General features: G+C 44.0%; 1 protein-coding gene across 1 annotated transcript in view; it reads right to left on the bottom strand.

Moving 5' to 3' along the window:
• TENM4 (teneurin transmembrane protein 4) overlaps positions 1-27006 on the bottom strand; it is an 873376-nt gene that overhangs the window by 82482 nt on the left and 763888 nt on the right. Inside the window, exon 23 of the mRNA XM_078658490.1 lies at positions 18380-18612. Within this exon, the coding sequence (XP_078514616.1) occupies positions 18380-18612 (233 nt within the window). The remainder of the gene's footprint in view (positions 1-18379; positions 18613-27006) is intronic.

The following is a 27006-nucleotide window of genomic DNA, read 5'->3' as shown; positions in this document are numbered from 1 at the left end:
GGACGCTGGTCGAAAGTTACTGCGTGTGAGTAACCTATCGGAGAAGGCGATTGTCTGGAAGTAAACGGAAAGACATTTCGCCAAGTTAGGGTGACAACTACAGAAAGACTGTGGGCGTACAGTCAAAGAAAGGTGATCGCTTGGACGGAAGTAATCATTTTTCAGAGTATGAATGGGATGCGTGCATGACCGAGGAGACGAGCTGAGAAAGGAGGGGAACTGCTGCGAAGGGGGACGGGTGACGTCGGCTAGAGCCGCGCTGTGATTGAGCGGTTGGTGTGACGTTAGCTAGAGCCGCGTTCTGGTTGGGCGGCTAGCGTGACGTCGGAGGAAAGCCGCGTACGGATAGGCCAGTTAGTGAGAACGGCGCGGAGATTGGTGGAATATCATCAGGAAGTAAACAAACGCGGAGAAAAGAGAAATCATGAAGTGTTTTAAGTGTTTGAAAGGGATTTTCAAACGTAAACGAAGTGAACATTATTACGGGGAAGAGGCTCCCCCAGAGGGTACGCCAGCTCATTATATGGCAACGAATGTTGGGCTGCATACGATATTGTGGATTGGGGCTTGGAATAAGCTTACGGAAGGAAATGAGGAAATGCAGTTCCCGAAGTATGGAACGTTTAAGTTAGAGGTGTTACATCGGCTAAAAGCAACCATGTCCTCATCGAAACCCTCACCTAGACCAACACAGTTTGAGGCTCTTAATGCATGGATTAAGGCTGCACACGACCGAAATTTGAACAGGCGTCAACAAAGGCTGACGCGATCGGTAAGGGCAGTGCGAGATTCCAAATGGGATGAGGAGGAAAAGCGTTGGAGGGTACAGACTATTGAGGTGGAGAAGATGTATCCGATGAGGGAGGTGTCAGGAGGAGGAAACCTCATGGAAGAAGACGAGGAAAGCGAGTCGGAGGACAATCTGATAAACAGATTGTTAATGGATAGACCACCTCCGAGAGTGGGATTGATAGAAGATAGAGGGCTCGCAAGGGAAGATGGGAATGAGATAGAGGGATATACACCACTCCCTATATCGGAATGGACACCTAACAAAGGCGGAGAAACACCTCCAAACAACACTGTACAGAGTGTAGTGGGAAGGTTTGTGGTGCAGAAAACGCCAACCACAGAAAGGGTTGAGTCTGTGGGATTGCCAGACGCTCTTCAAGTGCCTGTTACCATAGGACCCATAGTTTCGATCTATAATTCTGAGAGAGATAGAGGGGAACAACAAAGGCAATTGGATAGGGAAAGGATTGAGATGGAAAGGAGGAATAATGTGACGAATGCATGGAAACAATTACCAGGTTCGGTAACGTGGAACACCCCATTAGACACAACTGTCGGTCCCAATTCAGAACAGGGAGGTCCGAGAGGACCAATGGATCTAAGGGGACCGCGGCCAAGATCTTTTTCAGAGTTAAGAGCTGATTTGAGGGAATGGGACGGGTCCATAGTACCTCCGAGTAACAGGACAAGAACGGAACCAGAGTGGGAAAGCAGGGGAAACGGGACAGTATCTCATTGTGGGGCCAGCGAGAGTAGTCAGAGCCGGGAAGGCCAAAGTCAAGAGAATAGAGGGGATGCATGTCCTACAAATCAGAGAGAACAGCCGGAACAAAATACTAAGATTGTAGAATGTGAGGAAATGTCCCGTCTCTGGGGGAACGGAGGAGATGAGGCGGTACGGGCTTTTCAGAATAGGTTTAGGTGCCTTCATCATACACTTGGGGAAGACGTTCAACATTGGAGAAAGGAGAACAGCGATAGGTCCCGCCACGCCTCGAATAATCAGGAATCACAGGGAAGTAGGGAAGAAAGAGGGAGTAATAGAACCTCTTACCCTCTATCCCGTGAAACTAGCCAGGATGGAGAGAGAGAGGCTGGGAGGCATGAAGGAGTGTTTCACCACCCACCCCGAGAAGACGGAAAGGCATGGGATCTAGAGAGATGGGAACAGGGGAGGACTCCTTATAATTCACCCATACCTAAACGTAGATCTCGGAGCTGGGATGGGAGAGATGCGGATGGAGGAGCTAAATTGAGTGTCTTGAAAGCTGAAATAAAGGCAAAAAGGCTTGATGTTACCAGTTTAAAATCAGATGTTGATGAGATAATAGATGGAACATTGCCTTTGGAAAGGATAGAATTGTATGAACAGGATGAGTTATTGTTCATGGCAAAGGATATTACTAGGAAAGCTAGAGCGTTTCATGAAAAACTGACTGATTTGGCAGACAAGTATGCCGTGGATTTGTCTAGGACAAGGGCATTGCAGAGCAACCACAGATTACAGTACGCAGACCAAGATCTAGATGAGAAGAGAACTACTGGATTAAAAACACACATAAGAGAGTTGGTAACAGGGATAAGAGTGTGGAGAGAACTGGATAAATGGGAAGAAAGGTGGTCGAAAAAGGGCACAGTTAGGCGAAGTACAAATGTGATGACCCCTGAGGGAAGGGTAATGCAGATGGAGGCATTCCCTTTGCGAGAAATATCAAATGGAAATTATGTACATGTGCCCTGGAGTAGAGGAGACTTAGCCGCATTTACCAACTCATTTCCGAAGTTGCGGGACAATCCAGTCGAATGGTATAAGCAGGTAGAGAGGTTCGTTAAAATCTCGAAAGTACTGTGGATAGATTTGAACACGTTGTTTGACATCGTGGTCCCATCTGATCTATGGACCCCTTGTAAGACTAGTGTCGAATGGCCAAATGCTGAACCATTGAGGGATGCTCGAACAAATGGACCATCTGAGATTGTCATGCGAAAGTATGAAAGGGTAATAGCATGGCTGAAAGATAAGGTACCACCACAGGATATAGATTGGGTAAAAATAGACCGAACAAGGCAGGAACCCAAGGAGACAGTTCACGAGTTTTATGAAAGATTGCTGAAAACATTCAAGCAATACAGTGGACTAGATGTAATGGATCCCAAAGATATAGGGCAGTTCGTGTCAAAGTTTGTCTTGGGGTTGAGACCTGATATTTGTTTGATGATACAGCAACATTTAATCTGTTGGCAGAACAAACCACTAGATGAGATTTTACGCTATGCGAGGTACTGCAGTGACGAGATAGATTCTAAAGCCAAGAATCTAAAGGAGAAATTGATGGTGGTGCAAATGCAGTCCGCTGGGAAGGGTGGCCAGCAGAAGCAGGGGATGGGACGAAAACCAAATGGTCAGAGCAAAGATAATGAAGAAGGGCAGAGACCTAGGATAGACTTTGCCACTTTAAAGAAAACGACAAAGTGTCATCTGTGTCATCAGGTGGGGCATTGGCGACGCGAGTGTCCCTTTAACCCTGAAAACGGAGAGCTAGAAGTAGAAGAGCAGGTCCAAGAAGACCCAGTGCAAAAAGTGACAGTCCCAAGCAGTAAGGTGGCCAAAGGGGGGACTTCGGCTCCACGGGCCCAATTCCCACAGCCACCGAAGATAGCAGCTGGAGGAAAGGTCTTTAAACAAATGCCTCTGTTTATCGAGGAAGAAAAATGTCATTACATTGATCCATTGACAGGACAACGGGTGAGCAGTGAAGAAGACTGTACCCTCGGGGCAGTTCTAGAAGTGGATCAGAGAGGGCCATTTGTTGAGGCAGAAGTGGCAGGGTGTCCCACTACGTTCTTAGTGGACACTGGGGCTACTCGTTCGACTCTGAGATCAGCGGTAGTTCCAGACTTGCCAATGTCAGGGGAAACAATTCAAGTGGTAGGAGTCGCAAATAAAAGAATGACTAGTCCCTTGACAGAACCAGTGTCTGTGAAAATTGGAAACCACATGAACGAACATCAGTTTGTGGTTTGTGACTCGAGTCCGGTATGTCTGTTAGGTAGGGATTTGTTATGCAAATTGAATTGCACCATATACTGCACCCCACAAGGAGTGGAGGTACAGACTACCGACGATGATGCTACCTTTAAGGTGGCCAATTCAAAATTCTGTGTAGAACTATATCCTACTCTGACGGTAGAAGATCTTCCACAAGACTTAAGAGATGCAGTGGCGTCAGAGGTGTGGGATTTCACAGGAGAAGATATAGGATTGATTAAAGGGGTAGAACCGGTAAAAATTCTGGTAAAACCAAATGTTGAGTTTCCAAGAACGCCTCAATACAAATTGTCCCAGGAAACGATTGCGGGAATAAAGCCTGTGATCGAGTCAATGATACAGCAGGGAATACTGAAGGAAATCGTGGGCAGTCCTTGTAACTCCCCGATTATGGGTTTGCAGAAACCTAGCGGGAAGTTTAGGATAGTTCAGGATTTACGAAAAATTAACAACATAGTCGTTTCATGTTGTCCCGTGGTACCGAATCCATCAGTAATATTGTTTCAAATACCATGTCAAGCAGAATGGTTCACAGTGATAGATCTTTGTCAGGCTTTCTTTTCAATCCCATTGGATGAAGAGAGCAGGTACCTTTTTGCGTTTAAAATGGAAGATCGCGTTTTAACATGGTGTCGAATCCCACAAGGATTCACAGACAGTCCATCCATCTTTAATCAGTTGTTGAAAAAGAATCTTGAGAATCTAGTACTGCCACAGAACTCGGTTCTGGTACAGTACATAGATGACCTACTTGTTGCGTCAGAAACAGAGGAAGCTTGTAAAGTAGATTCAATTGCCTTACTGAATCATTTAGCTGAAAATGGACATAAGGTATCTCCGAGCAAGTTACAGTATTGTCTGACAGAAGTACAGTATCTAGGGCACAGGTTAGAAAAAGGGAAACGTAAGGTGTCCCCAGAGAGGATTGAGGCGATAATGAAAATGAATGCGCCTACAACACAGAGAGAAGTTAGAATGTTCTTAGGAATGGTGGGTTACTGCCGACAGTGGATAGTTAACTTTTCACTGAAAGCAAAGCCCTTACAGAAACTGACGCACAAGGAGGTGAGTGATCCGGTACCATGGGATGAAGAATGTCTGGTGGCGTTTTTACAGCTGAGAGACGATTTATGTCGTGCTCCGGCTCTGGGAATGCCAGATTACGAAAAGTCATTTTCACTCTATTGCTGTGAGAGAGAGGGATGTGCTTTGTCAGTCTTGGCACAGACCCACGGTAATGCCCGTAGACCAGTTGCATATTTTTCGGCTACATTAGATCCAGTAGCCGCAGCGTTGCCCGGATGTCTCAAATCCGTTGCCGCAACGGGTGTCAGCATTGAAAGGAGCGAGAGTATTGTGATGGGACATCCAGTGGTGGTGTATGTACCACATTCAGTTGAATTGCTAATGACCAGGACGAAGACGCAGCATCTGACCAATAGTAGGCTCACGCGTTATGAGCAAGTTATACTTGCCGCAGAAAACGTGACTCTCAGGAGATGCTCTGTCTTGAATCCTGCTACTTTGATGCCATTACCTTCGGTAATAGAAGGCGAAGGATGTGAAGACCACGATTGCCTTGATGTGACTGAACTATGCACGAAACCCAGACCAGATATAGTGGATGAGCCATTGTCTGACCCCGATGAAATTTACTTTGTTGATGGCTCATGTTTAAGAGACGATACTGGTCGGTTGAGAGCAGCTTATGCTGTTTGTACCATTACTGGAGTTGTGGAAGCCGCTTGCCTGGAAGGAGTACATTCCGCACAGGTAGCAGAGATTATTGCCCTAACTCGTGCCTGCATAGCAGGAAATGGAAAGAGAGTCACCATCTACACGGACAGCCAATATGGTTTCGGTGTGGTTCATGATTTCGGGCAGTTGTGGTCTCAGAGGGGTTACATGACCTCCTCTGGTTCGCCCATTCGAAATGGAGAATTTGTGCGATTGCTGATAGAAGCATTACAAGGTCCTGTTGACATTGCAGTAGTGAAGTGTGTAGCTCATACTAAGAATACAGATTTTGTGTCACAAGGTAATAGATATGCTGATGAAGTCGCACGCTATTGTGCGGAACAAAGTTATTCTTTCTCAAAGGTGGAAATAGAAGGTGCAGAAGAAAAGACTGAATTAAGTATGATGTTAGAAACTGTAGACACTTGGGAGGATTTAAGGATAATGCAGGAGAACGCACCTGAAACAGAGAAAAAGGCATGGGAAATAGCAGGCTGTGTGCGAAGTGAAATGGATTTTTGGGTTTCAGCAGATGGGAGAGCTGTGTTACCTGAAGAATTAGCTAATCCCATGGCGAGAGAAATACATGGTCCAGTACACCTAGGAAGGGATGCTATGATGAGAGTTTTTAGGCAGACTTGGTATTGCCCGAAATTCAGAATAGCAGCAGAATCAGTATGTAAGCGATGTGTTACCTGCCAACAACTGAACGTAGGCAAACGAACACCAGTCACACTGAGTCACATTGGGAGGTCGGGGGGGCCTTTCAATAGAATGCAACTAGATTTCATCGAAATGCCAAGAGTCAATCGCCTTCGGTATGTGTTGGTGATTGTATGCGTATTTTCCAGATGGGTTGAAGCGTACCCTACACGTAGGTGCGATACACTCACAGTGGCTAAATTGTTGCTCAGGGAGTTGATACCGCGCTTCGGGGTGCCTGCCTCTTTGGAATCGGACAGAGGAAAACATTTTAACAGCGAAATAGTGAAGATGTTGTGCTCCACACTGAATATCGATCAAAAGCTGCATTGTAGTTATCGACCAGAAGCTTCAGGAATTGTGGAACAAGTGAACGGCACGTTGAAGAATAGATTGGCTAAAGTAGTGGCATCCACATCTTTGAGTTGGCCAGATGCTCTTCCTTTAGTGCTCATGAGCATGCGCAGCACACCTGATAGGAGGACAGGTCTCTCTCCCCACGAGATCCTGATGGGGAGGGCCATGAGACTTCCTACAGTTCCAACTACTGCTCTATTGAATATTACAGATGATCTGATCTTGGATTATTGTAAAGGACTGTCTGACGCCATCCATTCTGTGTCCCTTCAGGTGCATGCGGCTGAAGTTCCAGCAGCGAGGAACCTGTGTCATGACCTGAACCCAGGGGACTGGGTCTTGGTTAAAAAGCACGTCCGGAAGAACTGCCTAGATGTTCGCTGGCGTGGGCCCTTTCAGGTAATCCTGATAACGAACACCGCGGTGAAGTGCGGGGGGCTGCCAAATTGGATCCATGCATCTCATACTCGAAGAGTTCCAGCACCTCTAGAAGGAACAGCTCCTATCCCAGAAGAAAGCCCGGAAGTGGAAGAAGGGTCGCAAGAAGGGATTGCAGCAGCTGAGGAGGTGTCGGAAGAAGTTGGGAACGCATCGGATTCAGAAGAAGAGCGAAGGCAGGACGGCAGTGAGACAGAAGACGCAACTGAAGGAGAGAGCAGAAGTGAATACGACTCAGACTCAGATCCGTATCGGAGCGACCAAGAACCAAGTGAGAGGACAAGAAATAGGAGAAGAAGGCTAAGTTTGAGGTCGGCCCAAGAAGAAGCGCTTGCTCCTATATCCGAAGACTCAGATCCAGAAGAAGATATCCAGGATCAAGCCGAGGAGGGTCTTAGAAGATCAAGTAGGGTGCGAGTACCTAGCAGAAGATACTCTACTCCCGACTGGACCTACCTTGTTGCAGATGTCTGGGAGACACAGAACAGGGAGGATCAGGGAAGTGGAACTGATCAGAACTGACCCGATCATCACAGTGCAAATAAAGTTTCTACTGCCAGGAGCGGAGACCGAAAGGTTGCTGACACTCAACATCGTTCATCCTGCTCTCCTGAGTGGAATAAGAAAATTGCTTTTAGAAACAGTTGAGTTTCCAGTTTGCTGTTCACGATATCCAATATTGGAGGGAACTCTTCTTCGTTTGGAAATGCTTGAGCGAGTAGTAGAAATGCTAGGAGCGCTTATTGTTGTGGATTAATACCATATTGTGAATGTCTTCAAAGGGGCGCAGAACTGGAAAGGTGAAGAAAGTGATCTTGATTAGAACGGACCCCTTTGTAATTGTGGATGTAGAACTGATAGTACCAGGAGTGGAAATTGAAAAAACGCTAACTCTCAATTTCGTCCGTCCACTTGTCTTGAGCGAAATAAGGAGAATAATCCTAGAAAAAGTTGACTTTCCATGGTGTGGTACGAACTGTCCAGAACCTGAGGGAATGATACTTCGGATGGACATTTATAAAGAAGTAGTGTCACTCCTTGAGTCATACATAACTTCAGACGAAAATAAGACTGTTGCAAAGAAATTGTAAAAAAACTTGTTGCAAGATAACCTAGCGCCGAGTGGAAGAAGAAAAGTGATAGGGGTTTCATTTTAGTGGATGGAGAAGGGCTAGGGTTGTCTATTTCTACTGGACTTTGAACTGTTTTGCGGAAACAAATTGTCAAGCTTCCAAGTGTTCAAAGAAAGACATTGCAAGAGAGAAAGACTTTGTTTGAAAAGAAGAGGAAGTGAATGCTGGAAGAAAGTCGAAAACCACACTGTTTGAGAACATGGAGGCTGGCAACCCGAACCGCAGGGCAAAATGTATAGCTGTTATACTTTTAGGAGTAGTGGTTTCTCTTATAATTTTAATGGTAACTGTTTCGTTCCTAGCGGGACACGAAGGGGATGAAACCGCAGTTAAGGAGGATAAGGGAGTGTCAACACCGAGAACTACCGTTATTAAAGAGAAGGGAAACATCAATGAAAAAGACAAAGCATTGTTAGATGCAGAAGTAAAAAGGTTACACATGGATGAGTCACAGGGGAATTACAAGTCAAATGCTTATGCTAAGTTGCTTTATGAATATGTTGATGCCATGGAGGTAAAGGATTGCTATGTCTGTATGCAATTACCAGCTTCAGTGGAGGAGGGTATCAGATACCATCATCTCCCGTTGACATATGGAATAACGTGCAGTTTATTGTTAAGTATGTTTTATGGACGAGACGGATTTGAGTATTACTTCTCGAATTTCGACTCGACATTGCCAGAGGTTCCGAATTTCAAGCATTTGAACAAATGGGACTACTACAAAAGCGAAGACAGGTTACACAAATGGTTTATTCCATGGAGAACGTTAGATACTTCACATGCTCGAATCAACAATCTGACTTGTCAAATATCAGAAGTTGAGAAAAAGTTTATAGCTCAGGTAGATACTAGATACAGGAGGCAGAAGATATTGAAGGCATCAGGACAAGGGGAAACAGATTGGACCAAGGAGGAAAGGGCACAACAACGAAAAGGTAGTATTGGTCCAATTGCTTTGGATAAGGAGAAACGGGGGAAACTGTGCATTCACAGGAGTTACTCCTATTATGAAAACGTTTATGTAGGACAAGTAAATTGTGAACATGCCTTTCAATTGGAGTACTACTCTAAGAACTTCATGAAAGGGATGCAAGCAATACCAAATGTATATTTTGTATGTGGAAGATATGCCTATGTGAAGTTACCAGATAATTGGTACGGATCATGCTATCTGGCTGTTGTCTTCCCTAAAATATATCATGTTGAGAATTTAGACACGCCTAAGAAAGAAATATCAACTAGATGGAAGCGAGGGCTGGGTGCAGCAGAAGTAGTTGGAGATGTAATAGGTGCTGCATTCCCTTTCTTAGGATTGATAATGAATGACATTAAGATCAGGAGGTTAGCTACAGTCGTAGATAGACTGTCTGCCAGTACTGCAAGATCCTTGATGCTGATAGAGGGGGAGATGCAATCGATTAGGGCAATGGTTCTTCAGAACCGACTTGCTTTAGATGTTCTGTTAGCAAAAGAGGGAGGAGTCTGTAGGGCCTTGAAGGTACAGGAATGCTGTACTTACATTCCAGACAATTCAAAGCCTCTAGAGAAGTATATACAAAACATCACTGCCATACACTACGAAATCGAGGACCTGGCAAAGGTAAATGTGTGGGAAAAAGTAGGTCATGGAATGGGTAAAGTTGGAAGTTGGTTTGCCAACTTAGGAAAGGGTATCGTTTGGTACATATTGAAGCCCATCATCATAGTAATGATTTGTGTAATCACTTTGTGGGGATTGGTGCGTTTGTATCAATGGTATAGAGCAAATAGGTTACAGAGAGCTATGAAGAAACAGGAAGAAGAGTTGACAGCGATGCAGGACACTCAATATAAGAGTCTGAAAGCATTAGAGAGTATGAAAAGAAGTGGTACTGCCCTGTCTTCACTTTAAAGGTTCTACATTTTAGTGTCATGGTGATGATGACCCCTGAAGGTCATCAAAGGGGGGACTGAGAGAGCACAAGTTTGAAAAAAATGTATAAGTACGCCATATTTACAAGCACGTAGTTAGTTTAAACATGTTTTGCACACGAGTATTTTATATCCAGGAGTGAAATATACAGAGTGGTTTATATTCAGTAGCGAAATGTATAGAATGTTAAGTAGAGTAACCATAATTATAACGGTGTGAGATTAAATGTAGAAATGTTGGAGTATATGTGAAAACCTCATGGTTCTCTCATGTTAAAAGAGTCATGTCCGAATTAAATGTAATTTTGGATTCCAGTATTTTGTGTAGGCCTTAGGGCAATTCACAGCAAACCTGAACGTGCTGCTAAAATAATGTGAGATAAAGTTGACATGGTTCTTTCAAAATGTACTATTGAACTTAGGGTTAAAAGTATATGCTTTATAGATGTGTTATTTTAGAAACGTATGCTAGTTAAGAATGTTTGCTGTTTAAATCAAGTTAACGTTTTAAGAGTGCAGGAACCTGCTGCATGTAAATCAAGTAGGCCAGAACAGATAATGTCATGTAATTTAAATCGTCATGTGCTCGTTAGAGGAGAGGTCGTGAGGTGTCCAGTATGGAGCTCTGAGAGTGTTTTATGGCCTAAGATATGGTGAAGTCTGGAATTTGAGGCCCACTGCAGGACGAGCTGTATGCAGGTGCGAGGGTCCTAATCAGCTCGAATGAAAGGGACTTTGTTCAGTGGCGCCTTGCGCAGGCCTGTAGGAGTTTCCAGGAATTTCAGGGGGTATCAGCGCACGGAAGAAGGAGCCTGGGAACCAAGGTCAACTATAACGAGGGTCTTCAAGAGTACCATCATGGAGTTTTACCGCGCAAAGATGTACCACGTGAGGGGCGTCCCAAGGGGCGTTTCTATTGGAAATGTGATTTGGTATTAGGGAAAGTGACCCGGGAGGAGGGCAGAGTAGATGATTTTGGGAGCCTAAGGAAGCGGATGGGTAGGCAGATAGGCTGATCAGGAGAGACCCATTATCAGAGAAGAGACAAAGAGAAGTGCGTGATCTTCTTAGGAAATCACCACGGCTGACACCTAGAGGGTAAAGATCTTGTTAAGTAGGGATGTCATTTAGTGTAGTGTAGGGACAGACTAACCTTAATTTTTCTTTTCTGTAATGACTTTGAGGTTGCAACTTGTATCCATTTTAGCAACCCTGATGGTTTTCGAGCTTGTACTTATTATTCTGTTTTTCAGACTCAGACTATTCAAAAAGTTCATGTTCATAGTGATACCGATTTATCTTCTTAATCTCATTTTGAGAAGTTTGTATCTTCAGTTATCTTTGACTTTATATTAAATCTTTAAAACTTAATTTTGGTCAGTGGTCATTTAGAGTGGTGTAAGTTCTTAAATTGATTGTTTACTGCGAGATTACCTTTTACTCAAGACAGGTACCAACGATTCAGTCGACAGGAAATGGGATTTGGTAAGATAATTAGTAACCAGTAATCCCGCGTTAGCACCACGTATGGTGAAATTACACATTTGACTCCAGCTGCTCTGGTCTTTTTTTCTCTATTGGCAAACTACTTTATCTGCATTAAACCTCTTTCCTCTAGACACCTACACATTTTGGAATGCTTCGTTCTCATTCCTAGCCTGGAAAATGATTTACTCATGCTGTTCACATTAGCAAACTGCAAATGTTTTCAGTGTGGGAATGGGAAATGTGAATACTGTATTCTATAATATCTCTATATTAAAAGTGCGAATCGTGTCACAGTGACTGACTGTGTAAGTAGGATGGACTAACCCTCGTGTTCGTAGATTGATCTTGCCTCCCTGTGAATGACTAGCCTGCTACTGAGAGTCAAGCAGACACCTTGAAACAGGGCATTTCCTAAAGAATTGCAGGTTAAAGTAATTAGATGAATCGCCTTCTATCTAGGAGAGAGCACTGTATACCATACTTCACAGAGCCAATCCTTGCTTAAAAATGGATGGCTTTTGTGTCAATCTCAGTTGTCTTGCTCCTATTTGTTGCTTTTCTCCCTTTCTGTGATAGACCTGCCCACATGAGCTTTTTGTCATTTGTCCAGGTCCAAACACGGCATTGTAAACATAGCTATGATTACACACAGGTTTCATGCCTTTCAGTGCTACCTAGAGGTTACTAGAAAAACTGTAGCAAAAATGTGGAAGATACAACTTTGAGCTTGACACACATTGATGATTACTTTAAACAAGCTTTGGCAATGCTAATTGGTATCAAATGTACATAAAGATAAGCGAGAGAGTTGCCCTGCTAATGCTTGTTTAATCTATTGCTGTGCGAGTAATGAACACTTTAATCCATTTTAGTAATTTGTTTAGCGTCTGGCTACAGTAAAGTGCTAATGCCATCCATTAGCTACACAAAGCACTGGCATGTCATGGTTGGTAATATGTTTACATACTTGACAATTCGTAAAATTTACGCTTTCTTGACATATATGGAAGTTACTACAATTTAACTTGCATGCTCTAATGGTGCCACAGTGTGGGGTAATCTCTGTATTACAGGCATATATTAAAAATGCAAGACACGCATTGCATTTGCTAATGCTTGTTTAATATTGTCTACATTCGTCAGTTACTTGGCCTCTTAGCACTCTTAGTTTAACGTGTGAATCTGTGGCTATGAGTTTCATACAAATGGTCTTCTGTGAACTGGGTGCCCAGGGACACCCCTGACCCAAGTGAACGCGAGGTGGTATGCAATAAGAAAGATTTCCCTACGGTTGAGTTCCATTGACGCTGGGTGGGAAGCAAGGGCTGGCTATGCACCATGCTGGTCAACCCCTTTTCAGTTTAGTGAAGGGTTTAGTGGTCTCTGCGGGGTATTGCAAATTGGGGGTTTGGTCTTGTGACATACCAGCTGACCGGAGCCAACTCTGTCAACGTTACTTTTCAGTCTGAGGTATTAGAGGATCTGAAAATTTGTGTCATGACTACATGCCTATTTAAGCATCTCTGGCCTGCTGTAGTGTGAGTGTTCCGTCTATGACGTAGCACCCTAATGCAGGTGCAGATTCTGGAGGCCTGACTTGTTCCGCAAATGCCAGAAGGATCCGACTCATCTGGCTTGTTCAGTGGTTCTAGTTCTTTGCCAATGATCTATTGTTTTGGTCCAGCCTACTTCGCTTTGAGTGCAGTTACTCATCATTGTGTCTCCAGTTCCATGTCTCATTGATTTCCTTCCAGGTTGGGTTGCTCCCAACTTCAATGACCTCCACCCTTCTGGTTCTCACCTGACTCGCACCTCAAGGGTTTCTTGTACCCTGGTTCGGACTACACTGTGTGGGACAGTAGTTGTATCTTGAGTGTTAGACACATGGAAGTGTTTGACCTACACTACAGTAATCTTAAGGACATTCGGACAGATGTGCTAAGCTCTTTTGTGGTTGAACAACCTGCAACTTGCAAAATAGCAAAGTTTGCAACCACAAAAGGCCTTTTTACAATGTACAAAAGTCCTTTTCCTGGTCAAAAAAGCCTTTCAGACTCATTAAGGGGCATTTGCGATCCTTTCGGAATCAAAAATATGTAGGGGTGTGAAAATGGGCATCCTCCTCCTATTTGTGGTTTGACAAGTTATGTATCAGTGGTTTAGGGTCATAACTGGGGTCACAAACCACTGATCAGTTACTAACCATCAAGTTGGGGTAGTAACTGATTCGCAAATAGGAATTGCGTCAGCAGACTCGGAGGAGGGCGGGCAGTGATCCGAAGGCTCCCGAAATGTCTTCCTAAATTGGGGAACGTTTGTTTTGAAAGCAGCATCTTTCTTATACATGGTGAACGGGCTATTAAAGAAACATCCCATTTGAGAATGTAAATGCAGGGATGGAGATTCCTGCACCGCAGCCAATCACAGAGGTTCGCAAATTGCGACCTGCCTGATTAATATTCATTAAGCAGGTAATTTTGAGACCCACCACTAATGGACTATTGGCAATGCCACCTGTTAGTAAACAATTCGCTTCACAAACTGCACAAACGCTCACAGACCAGTCAGTGTGCAAATTGTGAATACGTGCATGTACATTTAGCTCTCAACTGCCGGATGCACGTATTGGTCTGAGGACTAGTGCGCAAAGAAGGGCGAACCCCTAGCACCGGTAGGCTTTGGTGAGGTCTACTTCGACAGTCCTCCCTCGAAAATGGCAGCTGTCCTTCCTGCAACTGTACCTCGCAAGAAGGCAACACCTTCCGTTCAGGGTCACTAATCAAGGATTTAGCCTTTTTATGTAATTTAAGGCACAGTAAAGCAGTGGAAATAATCTTGGCTAAGCCAATGATGGGTAAATACTGAACACCGTGTACCTGACGAGGTGGTCCTTCTGAAATCAAATGCATGGTAATGTAGTCAGAGAAACCTCATTTTGAAGTTCAATGTAGGATAAAACAAGAAGAACAAAGTCCTTTACCATAGAGCTGTAATCTATCTCCTCTGTAATCTGATGCAGCATTAAGTCATCCATGTAATATCTTGCTGTAATCTGAAACACCCTGTGAATTGATAACACAATACCCCGTTATCTAAAGCAAGGTGATGTAGTCGGTTGTCATTTGTAATGCTGCTTTATGGACTGTATGCGTCTTGTGCGTGCATTGCACGGCGGCTGCACGCTGAACCTGCCCCATGTGCACGAGGGAAGCCTGCCCTGCTGCTGGCAAGACTGCACAGTTCTACCTCTGATCACTATACATACCAAAAGCCTGCTGGCTTTGGCAATGCACGTTTCGACAAAGCTCCGCCGCCCTAGGCCTTCTTCGGGGCCACCCCCAAGATGAAGGCTCCGCCTCAGGATGCTTTCCTTGTTGAAAGGGCCCGGCCCCAGGCACCTACAGGCAGTGATGAGTGAATGAAGCATAACAGAGCCGAGCAGACCCAGGGACAGGCGAGCTGACCCCTGGCAGCGTCTGACTGCACCGCTGCTTTTAAGCTGGAATTCCAACACTCCGGCCTACGCTGGGCCAGATGTGCGCGAGGCTCGGGTTCCGCACTCGTGTTCTCGTGTGTCAAATACACTAAAAGAGGTAGCGACATCCACAGGGTTCGACAGTTGCTTCAATTCAGCCACTCGCTTTCCCAAGCAGCTGCCTTTCATTTTGTGTTTGGGGAGAGCTCACAACTTATATTTTTATTGCCTGATGTATTTATACACTCACAGAACACACAACGGCTTCTGCATCATGCGGATGGCTTCTTACTTTTTTTTACCTTGTTATCTTGAGTGTTATATATTATTTTCCAAACATTGTTGACAGTAGTAGAACTTTTCACAGAAAGCAACACAGTGTATGAATGTACACATCCTTATTTCTGATCACAATTCTTGCCTTTATTTGTTTTTGGATATTTTTAAGTTTCAAATTAAAAATAGTTCTAATAATTGTGATAATAGTTAATATCTTCTCATACAGTGCTTCATCCAACACTTTTCCATTTCCAAGCACTGTAAGTAGCAGGTGTTACTATCACCCCAAATGAAATGGTACTTCATTTACTGACTTTAAGAAGGATGCATTGGCATTGCCAGGATTCTACATCGTGAACTACAACCCCTTTCAAATCTCACTGGCGAGCGTTCAACTCACTAGTCCACCCGGCAGATATACTGATATATATCCTGTTTTTTTAAATATGTATATGTATATATATATATATATATATATATATATATATATATATATATATATATATATATATATATATACATATATATATATATATATATATATACATATATATATATATATATGTATATATATATATATATACACACACACACACATATATATATATAGATATATATACACACACTATAATTTTTAGTGGTATGTATATTATATAATTATAAATTACAGTTTTTTTTAACTGACACTGGCAGTTCTGAGATGCCGCGACAAGGAATGCCAAAGGAAAGCAGGATTCTGATAGTCCCAATAAACAGCTCGGCATTGACCCAACAGAATGCATGCTGGGTTACAGAAGCTACTGCTTCTCTGCTGCCCACACACACACGCAGGTGCTAAAGAGAGGAGTTTGCAGCCCAGGGCGAGGGGCGCTCTCAGCCGAGGGTGGGCACAGGTGTGCTCACTGCAGTGCCACGAGCCTGGTCGCCAGGCAACTTTCAGGCGCTGCCACCAACAGGTGGGGGAACAGCTTTCAGACGGTGGGGACTGCTAAGGGCTACTGTGGCGGTGGATGCTCTAGGAAGCATTTTCACGAGCTGACCCCTTTCACCCTCCCTCACTGTGCCTACATCTACTGAATAGGTGGGTAGGTGAGCTGTGCGTGCACGTGCAGGCGCTTGCATGCGATCCTTACTACTATGACGAAAAGAGTGAAATGGTCAGAAATGTCTTTTGATCGATTTGGCCAATTTTTCGATTTCATACTCCCATTCCACATAGATTGTTGAGTGTATGTGCTATCACTTCATCACATCCTACCTTACTTGCTAAAGGCAGGCCTAGCCTACAATTAGAAGTGTCCTTTCTGGCTGTGATCGCCAAAGAGCGTGGCTTAACAGTAATACGTCTTCGGCAATTATTCACTTATGACGAAGCCAGAGAGCCAAAAAGATAGAACGTCATTATGGCCCCACACCCTGAGCACTTTTCAAAAAGGTAAATTTTGTTGTAAATCAAGGAATTCCTGGAGGGTAAGTCATCCCGACTGCCGCACGCATGGCGAAATCCGCAGTAGCAAATCCCATTCACGTGATGGGAAATAGGCGTTCTAAGATTCATTGGATGGATGTTTGTGGACATACACAAACTCATCTCTGACCCCAAATCCATCCTGCAAATGGTCTGAGAATTACTACTGCTAAGGGCTGACATAACCATCCCGCCAGAATGGGCATGGGAACGGATCACAAAAGGAACCACAGGGACAGAAAATCTGCATTTCATTGACAAGCATATCATCAGCATTAAAAAAAAAAAAAAAAAATCTGCTTCTGCAACAAGACATCCCGGTCACTCCCAAGACCATAGGCCACAATGAAGGACCACAGGGGCCCATACTGGATATTCTGGCCTAAACAGGATCTGAAACGAGCACTGGGCAGATGACTGTACTTAGTGGCTAGGATGAGAGAGGGCACACACAGAGCCTTGGTCACTAGATACACATTGGGTGGCGCAGATTGTGTTCCAATGGACCCTCTTAATCTTGAGGTACCAGTGCATGCCAACATGTGGAGATATGTGCTGTCCGCTGAAGACCGTCAACAACAGTTGGACATGTGCATTCTACCCCATCAGCACTCTGCATATCTAGGCCAGAGGCAACCAAATGTGGCTTTTACACCCATGTAACTTGCACGTAAAAAAATAAGAAACAGCTGTCATTATGTGAAGGAAAGACAAGTAAGAAATTACTCCCAAATGTGTGGGTAGCTGAAAGGAGGAGCCATACCACAACTCAAAACCAGTTGCAACAGTGATACATTCTCTTGGAAAGTCAATACATTTTTCACTTGTAAAATACAAGTTCCCCTTTGAAACTAGGATGCAATTGCTTTGCCAAATGGTTTATGTTTCCCGAACATGCCAATATCTGTTTTGAGAGCACCAGATTTTAGGTCATTAAAATGCATTCAGTAACCTGGATCTTGAAGACAGTCCATCAAGTGTGAAGCTGATGAGTCTGCTGTACCTGTGGCAAACCACAGCAAAATGTGCTCACCACCCAGGAGCATGTCCAAACAAAAACACATGTACATGGGCAATGGGTACTAAGCACAGACGAAACAACAGAGTATAAACCAACGATGGTGGAACACCAAAGGCCAGGGGCCTTCCTGGTCACATTTCAACAACTTGGGTTCTCCGACAGCGAAGGTAGAGAAATCTTTAATAAACAGTCAAATTCCTTGAGTGAGACAGGAGCATGCACGGACGCAGTCGATGGTGGAGTGTGTCAAATACAGTTGATAAACTAAGTTGGACCCGTAGACTCACACAAACACCATCGACTACCATCCCGAGGTCACCAAGGAGGGACCCTAAAATGGAATAGGGGCTCGTGACTGAATGAAAACCGCTTGGCGGATGTCCTTGTCATCCCAAATTTCCACAAACACACAAATTGCCCGCATGGATACCTTCGGAAACAGTTCAGCAGAATACAGTACATTTAAGTTAGGGCAAAACATATACTGATCTGTTGGGCTTAAACAAAGATAAATACCACTGTTTACCTCTTGGATTGTTCAATATGGCCTCGGATGCCTTTCCTCCATCTCCACAGCGGGTGTCGTCAAAGGGAAGACACTGATCTCCAGTCCCGGCCACTACCTCTGAATTCTTGATGACATCCTTGACATCGGTGGTAGACTTGATCTTGTAGACCCGTCGACTGTTGGTGTCCGAGAGGTAAATGGATCCGCTAATGGGATCTGTCGCCAGGTAGTACTTATGTGCTGGACTGTGGCTGAAAGGTAATACGGAAGGTCAATTGGAAGCTCTAAGGGTCCCGTACCATTGACCTACTTGTGGCAAAGCTAAGCACGAATAACTCAAAACACCAAGACAAAACATATGTAAATAGACACAGGCTAACACCATCTCAACATTAAGCCCCAGTTATCATGTTTCTCCCAGCCATTTTCTTGAGCTCTTGACTGTCAATTAGTTTTTGGGACTGCATCCTCAATTTATCAGAAAGCATCACAGCATCAGTGCATAAAAATGATTGGACAGTCCACTAGAAAATGCACCATTGACAATAGACAGGAAATAACTATGCCATTGGGAATATAGGGCATGCTGTCCCAAAGGGGGTTTTACATTGTTTGTGTCTGGAGCAATGCTTTAGTACATATGGTCCATAGTTATTTTTTTTCTTGGGTAAGGGTGCAAAAAGAAGTAACAAAAAAATACGGAAATGAAATTGGCTTTGAAAACTAAAAAATCGTGCACAAGTAATAAGGAAACAGGGATTAGAATCAAACAGCAAGAGTATGAATTTAATAAACATTGTTCTACATTAGAGATTGTTTTTTGGTTGTGCCAACGGGCCTCCAAGTCTCGCATTTTCACACCAACATTCAACTGGCATTGAGCTGGTTTCTGCTTTGTGGATACTTTTTGAACTTGCGTTAGCTTGAGACTGCAATTTGCTATCACTTAAATGCTGCTGGTACGAGCTTCAGTGATGGCTAGTACTTTGCCCAGTGGACTTGTGATTCAATAGTGAACAGAGAATGGCCTAGGAATAGTGTCTAGCGCATCCTATCTCATTCCATTTTAGAAGATGCACCTCTTTTCGCACTTTGGAGCAGTCACAACCCTTTCACTCGAAGCAACACAAAATACAGTCCTCAAAAGCGGATTCTCCGACCTCAAAAATTTATATTCAACATCATTTCTGCAGAAATTACGGCTATGACTTGTTGAAGTGTATATTTGTCCACAATGCCATCTGCAGCCCATTGTTCCAAGCTTTGAAATCCTTTCTACATTCAAATGACTTAACCGTGGAGAGAGGGGGGGGACGCTGGCCGGATATTGCCTGGGATATCCCCCTGAGAGTTATCTTATTAAAGCCTGAGAAGATCTCATCTCCTCAAACGACACAATTTCTCACTAAATAAAACGGTTTGACCTTCGCGACAGCCCCCGCGCCTGGCGGTTCTGCCTCCATCTGCGCCGCTTGCTGGTGACAGACGGCTGCGGGGGCATTATTTGATTCACCTGCACGTCACTCATACTAACCAAGTGGTTTCCACCCGTAAAGGAACGCTGCCCTGGGGGAATCCGCTATCCATTTTGATCAGGCCTTGGCTTTCAGGGACACCATCTTGGTGAAGCCGGGATGAATGTCAGTCAGCGCGGCTCCGCGCGAGCGCTAATACCTTAAGGCTTGTGAACAGCGGAGGACATCTGTACTCCTAGCTGTCACAGGTGGAGTAAACAAGCAAATGTGGTAAATACTCTTAGACATAGGCTGCACACCTGCGTTTTCAAAGCAAATTTGTGCCCACGCTCTACTTTAACGCGCCTGTAGCTATGTCGGTGTAATGAGGTTTGACCTCACCGCCAAGCGCATGCGCACTTTAAAGTCCCTGCCCCAGGATTTTTTTGCTCCCGCCACAACACAGAAGTTGTTCAGGGTTTACGAATGGTCTACTGCGCACAAGACACAACTGGTTAGTGGCCACTGCCACACAACTGGAGCTTAAGGAAGTAGTAACTTCTGCCAATGTTAACCTCACAGAGCCTGGCTAGTGACTTATTCAACACAAGAAGCAGTTTTCTCCCAGGCTTTCGTGCACTCTTTCGAATAAATGCAGAATCAATTTTCCTTTCCCTCCCATTGAAGAATAATTTTTATGAATGTGGACAGGATGTGGAAGCAGATACTCGCTAGGAGGAATGCTTCACTAAATGAACCCTTCAAGATAACGCAAACATTTTAAAGTGTCTAAGGGTGCCGTCATTAATGCGGTGGAGTCTGCTTTGAACGGGATTATGGTAAAGCTGCAATCTCGACTTTAATGGGACTTGTTGACCAAGCAAGAAAAGATCCGCTGTCTCTTATGGAAGATGTTACCTGGCAGTTTAAAGAATTGGTAACACGCTACTTACTGTGGGTACGCGGATGCACAAACATGCATTTCTGGTTCTCCTGCTGCCAACCAGCACACAATACTTGGACTCATGCTCACAGGCACACAGTACCAGAGTCAGACTGAGGTACGAAATAGGCCCAGGCACCAAAATAATAGTGGGCCCTTTTCACGAATCAGATAGCTAAAAAAATGGATCACATTTGCAAATCGACCAGTTTTGAACTTGTAAAGACACACTTTGCAAGTGTTTTGCAACCTATAGAAGACTGTATGGATTTTAGCTTGCTGTAAGCAATGTTTGTGGGGGGAAAGGGGATCTACAACGCAGCATGAACCGCGCATTCCATTACAACGAAAGCTTTACCACGCATATGCCTTTACAGCGAAAAAACGAAGTATTTCGCAGGTAAGCCCAACGCCTTTAGAGGTAGAGGGTGTGTATATGTATAAAAATGCATGTGCGTTTTTAAGGTTAGGATGGCTGTGGGTTTTGGGTGGCAAGGGTATTTTTAGGGTTTAGGGTGGCTATGGGTTATTAGGTTGCAAGTAAATTTTGAGGGTTTAATAGTGGGTTTGGTGTTTTGGGTGGGAAGGGAATTTTGAGGGTTTAGGGTGGGTTTGGGATTTTAGGTGGCAAGGGAATTTTTGGGGTTTAGGGTGGGTTTGGTGTTGTAAAAATAAAAAATATATACATAAAAAGATTAATTTTACTATATACATGTTAATTAAAAATACATATGTATTTATGTATTTTAAATATAAATATGTAAAATTATACACACACAAACATATATGTGTGTGTGTATAAAAATACCTATAAATATACATATTTATTTTTAAAGATGCATATGCCTTTACCACGCATGTTTGTTTATACAATGAAAATATAAGTATTTCACAGGTAACTATAATGCCTCCAAATATATATATATATATATATATATATATATATATATATATATATATATATATATATATATATATATATATATATATAGAGAGAGAGAGAGGCATGACACTTACCTGCTAAATACTTAAATTTTCATTGTAAAATCATGCTTTGCAAAGGCATATGCGTGTTAAAGGCATTCGTTGTAAAGACGTGCATGGTAAAGACGCGCCTATGCTAATGACCGCGTTGTAAAGGCATGCTTTGTAATTGCATGCGTGGTCCCATCAATCAACCTGTTTGTGATGATATCAAAAGACATACGGGTCCAGCAGACCATAAAACAGGTCCACAAACTTCTAAAAAGCTGCCCTACACACTGATCTGTCAGACCAGCCCATCAGACACTGCCCGATTGCCCTATAGGTTAGTCGATCCTGAAGAGTACCCGACACTCTCCATCAACAACATTATGTCTCATTACTCTCCTTACCACACACAGTGAGTGTTTTCCTATCATATATTAACCTCTTGCGTGCTTCTGTCGGCCAAAGGCTGTCGCGCGCACTACCTTCGTAGTGCTGCTCACGTCCGTTGGCCGTTGCGGCCCCACCCACTCTGCTGAACCGCCGCGGTTAAGCGGTTACAAATGCCTCCCTGTTTACACTCTCACATAGACACACAACTTATTTTTCTTTCCAATCACATATAGTACTTGTCGCTCAACACACACAAAAAGGCTCTCCTACCTCCCACTGTACACACCTAGCTCCTCAAAATAAGCCTACACAAATCAAATGATTCCCCTCCACACACCCACATGCTCCACCCACCGTATAAGCTGGTCTTCTATATTCCACTGTACCTGCCTCCCTGTTCTCAATACACACACACACACACACACGTTTCTGCCTCCTCACACTCAATACGTGTTCCCACAGAATACTTTCTGGTCTTCTACCTTTCACTGTACCAACCTCCTGCTGCGCACACAATCACTCTACCTAATTTCCACCCAATAACAGTCAGGTCCTCCCACTTGCCCCACAGACACAATCTGATGCCCTACCTCCCACATCGCCTAGCTACCCCTCAACACATGCAAAGCTAGTTTCCTTCCATTTATACTCAATACAAGTCCCTGATAGAGAACACACACACACACACACACACACACACACACACACAGTCTGTTCTACTAGCTCCTATACCACCTACCTCCACTTCTCACATGCATGAATGCACACACAATCCGAGTTTGAAATTCAGGTGTTTGAATAAACACTGAGGAGCCAAAATAAAGAGAGCAAAAATGCCAAATTCACAGAATATTGAAAAAGAAACTAAAAACAAAAAAAAAATAGAAAGAATGGGAAAAAAAAACTTTCTTAACAATAAAAGAGGGCACTGTGTTGTCAGGTCAGGATTAAGTCGATTTTATAAAATAGAGCACGATGAATAAACAGTGATCAAAATCAAACAAGGCTTGTCGTATGGTTTGTATAACCTTCAGTAAACTGTTCTTTGGCTTAGAAAGGGATATAAGGTACAAAAGAATATGTCAGGAGGGAGGGGCCTATGCTAATGTAACTGGCCAGGCAGCCTCCCTGATAGGTGCATTCTACTGGAACAACATAAGGAAGTTAAATGCATGTTTTATATCAAAGCTACAGCTGTATGTCAGAATATCATGCAGAAATATCATCAAACATAAACACAGCAATATTTTTGAAGACCATATTTATGATCCATAATTCATGTCAGACGCTATCCTGACAATGTTTTTTCCGGATACTCAACATTTCGGTTTTATTTCAAAATATCGTACACAGAAATATTGTGTCGTAAGTATTTTTGTGCACCCCACAGGGTGGAATTTTTCTATTCATAACCTCAGTGGAGCCATATTTTTGTGGACAATATTTAGGACGATACTTATGTTAAGCAACATTCTAACAACAATGTTCGGGCACAGACCCTTCCTGACACACCAACGTCAGACAGTCATGGGGCAGAACTAACAAATAATTTTGCAAGGAGGCCATGCTATTATCCAAAAAGTAGGACTGTGCTCAAAACATTCAGAGTGTGGCATAGTCAATCCAAAATGTCCCATTTTGCTTCAGCAGTGAGAGCAGATGGCTTTCTGCAGAATGAGACCACTTTGCTCGCCCTAGTTCCAGACAGATGTCCTCTGACGCATACCGGCTTTTATTTTGGGACGCAAATCTGAAATGTTGGCACTAATATATTGACACGAGTCCACAGAAAGTAAAGTACAACATTAAAAAACTTTTTTTCTTCTATGTCAGATTTTACTGTTTTTAATTCACGGGCGCTTGGCAATTTTCTGGCCCCACACCATCCCTTGCACCATGAAATGTGCTCTACATAGCACAGATGTTTATTCTGTGAGAATGTCGATACCATGAGCCCCTTGCAACCCTTAATAGGGGCATGGTACTTTAATAAATAGATTTATTTTTTAAACAGATCTGAAACCGTGGGGAACCTTAGTGCTTTGATACCAGAAAACAGTTTCACTCAACTCAATAGTAAAAATGTATTCACTACAGAAGGTTAAAATGCGGAGTTGGCCTAAAAAGGACTCAACATATTTCCTCTATAGGTTTTATGCCCAGTTCTCTGCGTTACACACATCAACCTTCTGAGCGGTCTATCACCATAAATAACTAAACACCACAATGGCAGTGTAAAGCAAGAAACATCTCACAACTAATGAAGAGATCTTGGTATTCCCAGAAAATGAATGGTTATGATTACTGGTAAAGTAGACTTATGGTCTAAAGTATCAGTTGCAGAGTTCAGCGTGTTTAGGTTCAAACCCCAATTGGTACACTCCGTGGTCCGTCTGCCCAAATGTCAGTTTAAGGATTACAACCGGTGAAAGGAGTTACAACCAGTGCTTTAAATGGGCTGGTACTGTCGGGTACGGAGTACCGGCACTTTTCTTATTTTGAGAGAGAGAAAGAATACCGGCACTTCTCAAGAGAGATGTAATACTTGTAATTGGAAAGAACCGGCACTTCTCGGAAACAAGGAGGTACTGTGACAGGTTACCTGCACTTCTATTTTTCCATTTCAAACACTGGTTACAGCCAATTCAATTGCATTCGTTTTATAGAACCAAAGAGGATAAAAGGTTTAGTGGAGAAGATGGGATTCGAACCCGTGGCCTCCAGAGTCCACAGAAAATTCTGCATTAGTCTGTTGAGGTATCTTAGCCACGACTACATAATGTACATAACCCTTGTATCCCTTTGATATCCTACCCTCCTATGCCTCTTGTATACCTGTAAAGCGCTCTGATACCCTCACGGGTCTGGTTTGCGCTCTATAAAACCTTAAATAAGACTCAGTGAATGATAATGGTTCCTGTGTCGCTGTGGTGGGAGGTACCTCCCACCCCATAGTAACGAATAGTTTTCTTACCTGTCGGTGTAGTTTTGCAGCTTGAAGATCTTTCTGGATTCACTATGCTGTGCATTATTCCGCGGTCTTGTGGTTGGGTCCGGATTCGTAGTCTTTTCTTTGTTTTTTTTTTTTTTTTTCTCTTTGCCCAGGTGGGCGTCGGCGTCACACCCCCTTTTGGGTGTATTTCCGGTGACGTCGGCATGCTTCCTGCGGAAGCTCCCACTCTTGGGCGCCATCTTCGGGTTCTTTTTTTCCGTGTTTCTTTCGTTTCCGAAGTAATGGCAATGTTCATCTTAGTTTGTATTTACCGCTTTGTACTTTCAAAGTCTATTCTTTAGTTAACCACCTCTTCTCTCTCCAGCCTCATCTTTCTGGCGGAGGTGGGTGGGTTCGCTAGTGAATCCAGAAAGATCTTCAAGCTGCAAAACTACACCGACAGGTAAGAAAACTATTCGTTTTGCAGCGTGAATCTTTCTGGATTCACTATGCTGTGCATAGATTTTGTAGCGGTTTCTCATCTCTGTGGCGGCTGGGTGGAAGATGAGCGTTGGGTGTTGAATATGTGCTGTAGCACCTTCTGTCCCACTTGAGCTTCCTTGTTCATTTGTATGTCCACACAGTAGTGCTTCGTGAACGTGTGCACCGAAGCCCATGTTGCCGCCAGGCATATGTCCTCTATGGGTGTGTTAGCCAGGAAGGCTATTGTAGCGCCCTTCTTCCTGGTGGAGTGGGCACGCGTCCCCTCAGCCAGTTCCTGTCCTGCCCGTTTGTGGCAGAGTTGGATTGTTTGTGCGATCCATCGTGCAATGGTCCTTTTGGTTACTGCTTTGCCCATGAAGCTGTTTGCGAAGGAGACAAAAAACTGTTTCGTTTTCCTGTGCCCCTTTGTCCTTTCAATGTAGTGCATGACTGCCCTTCTGGCGTCCAGGGTGTGCAGAGCTCTCTCTGCGCTGGTTGTGGGTTTTTGGAAAAAGCTCGGTATCTGTATCGACTGGTTCATGTGAAAATTGGATACTACCTTCGGCATGAAGTGTGGGTCAGTCCTCATCACAACTCTATCGTTGTGTATTTGTATGTATGGTTCTTGTAGCGTCAGCGCTTGAAGCTCGCTTACTCTGCGTAAGGACGTTATCGCAACCAGGAAGGCTGTTTTCATAGTTAGCATCTTTAGGGAGGCCTTGTGAAGTGGTTCAAAGGGCTCTTTCATGAGTTCCGTTAGGACTGTGTTCAAGTTCCATGCAGGTGGCGGCACCCGCTTGGGTGGTGCGATCCTTTTCGCTCCTTCTAGGAATCTCTTCACCACCTGTGATGTGAAGAAGCTCCTGCACGTTTCTCCCCTTGTGTAGGCTACTATCGCTGCCAAGTGAACTCTTAACGAGGATGAGCTAAGGTTCTTCTCCAGTAAGTGCGTCAGGTACCTTAGCACTGTGGAGTCCCTCTTCATCTTATTGTGGAGTCTTTCCTGTCTGCACCATATTGTGAATCTTTTCCATTTCGCAACGTAGCACTTTCGAGTGCTGGGCCTTCGTGCCTCCCGAAGTACCCTCAGGGTGCTTTCTGGTAGTCTCAAATGTGCGAACTCTATGTCCTCAGGAGCCACGCTACTAGGCTCATGCTCTCTGGCTCTGGATGCAGTACCTCTCCGTTCTGCATGGACAGTAGATCTTTCCTCCTGCTGAATCTGTGGGGTGCACACTGTGTCATCTCCATGATCTGCGAGTACCAGGTCTGTCTCGCCCACTGCGGTGCGACCAGTATCAGTGTCATGTTGCTCGCTCTGCACTTGCTCAGTACTCTGTGCATCAGTGGTATCGGGGGAAAGGCGTAGGCAAATGTCCTTGACCAATCTATCCATAGGGCATTCCCCAGTGTCCCCTCCTCGGGCTGCCTGGATGCGAAGTTTTGGCATTTTGCATTCTGGCGTGTGGCA

Source organism: Lissotriton helveticus, chromosome 8 (genome assembly GCF_964261635.1).
Source record: "Lissotriton helveticus chromosome 8, aLisHel1.1, whole genome shotgun sequence".
NCBI classification, from domain to species: Eukaryota; Metazoa; Chordata; class Amphibia; order Caudata; family Salamandridae; genus Lissotriton; species Lissotriton helveticus.
This window is presented reverse-complemented; position numbering and strand designations above follow the sequence as displayed.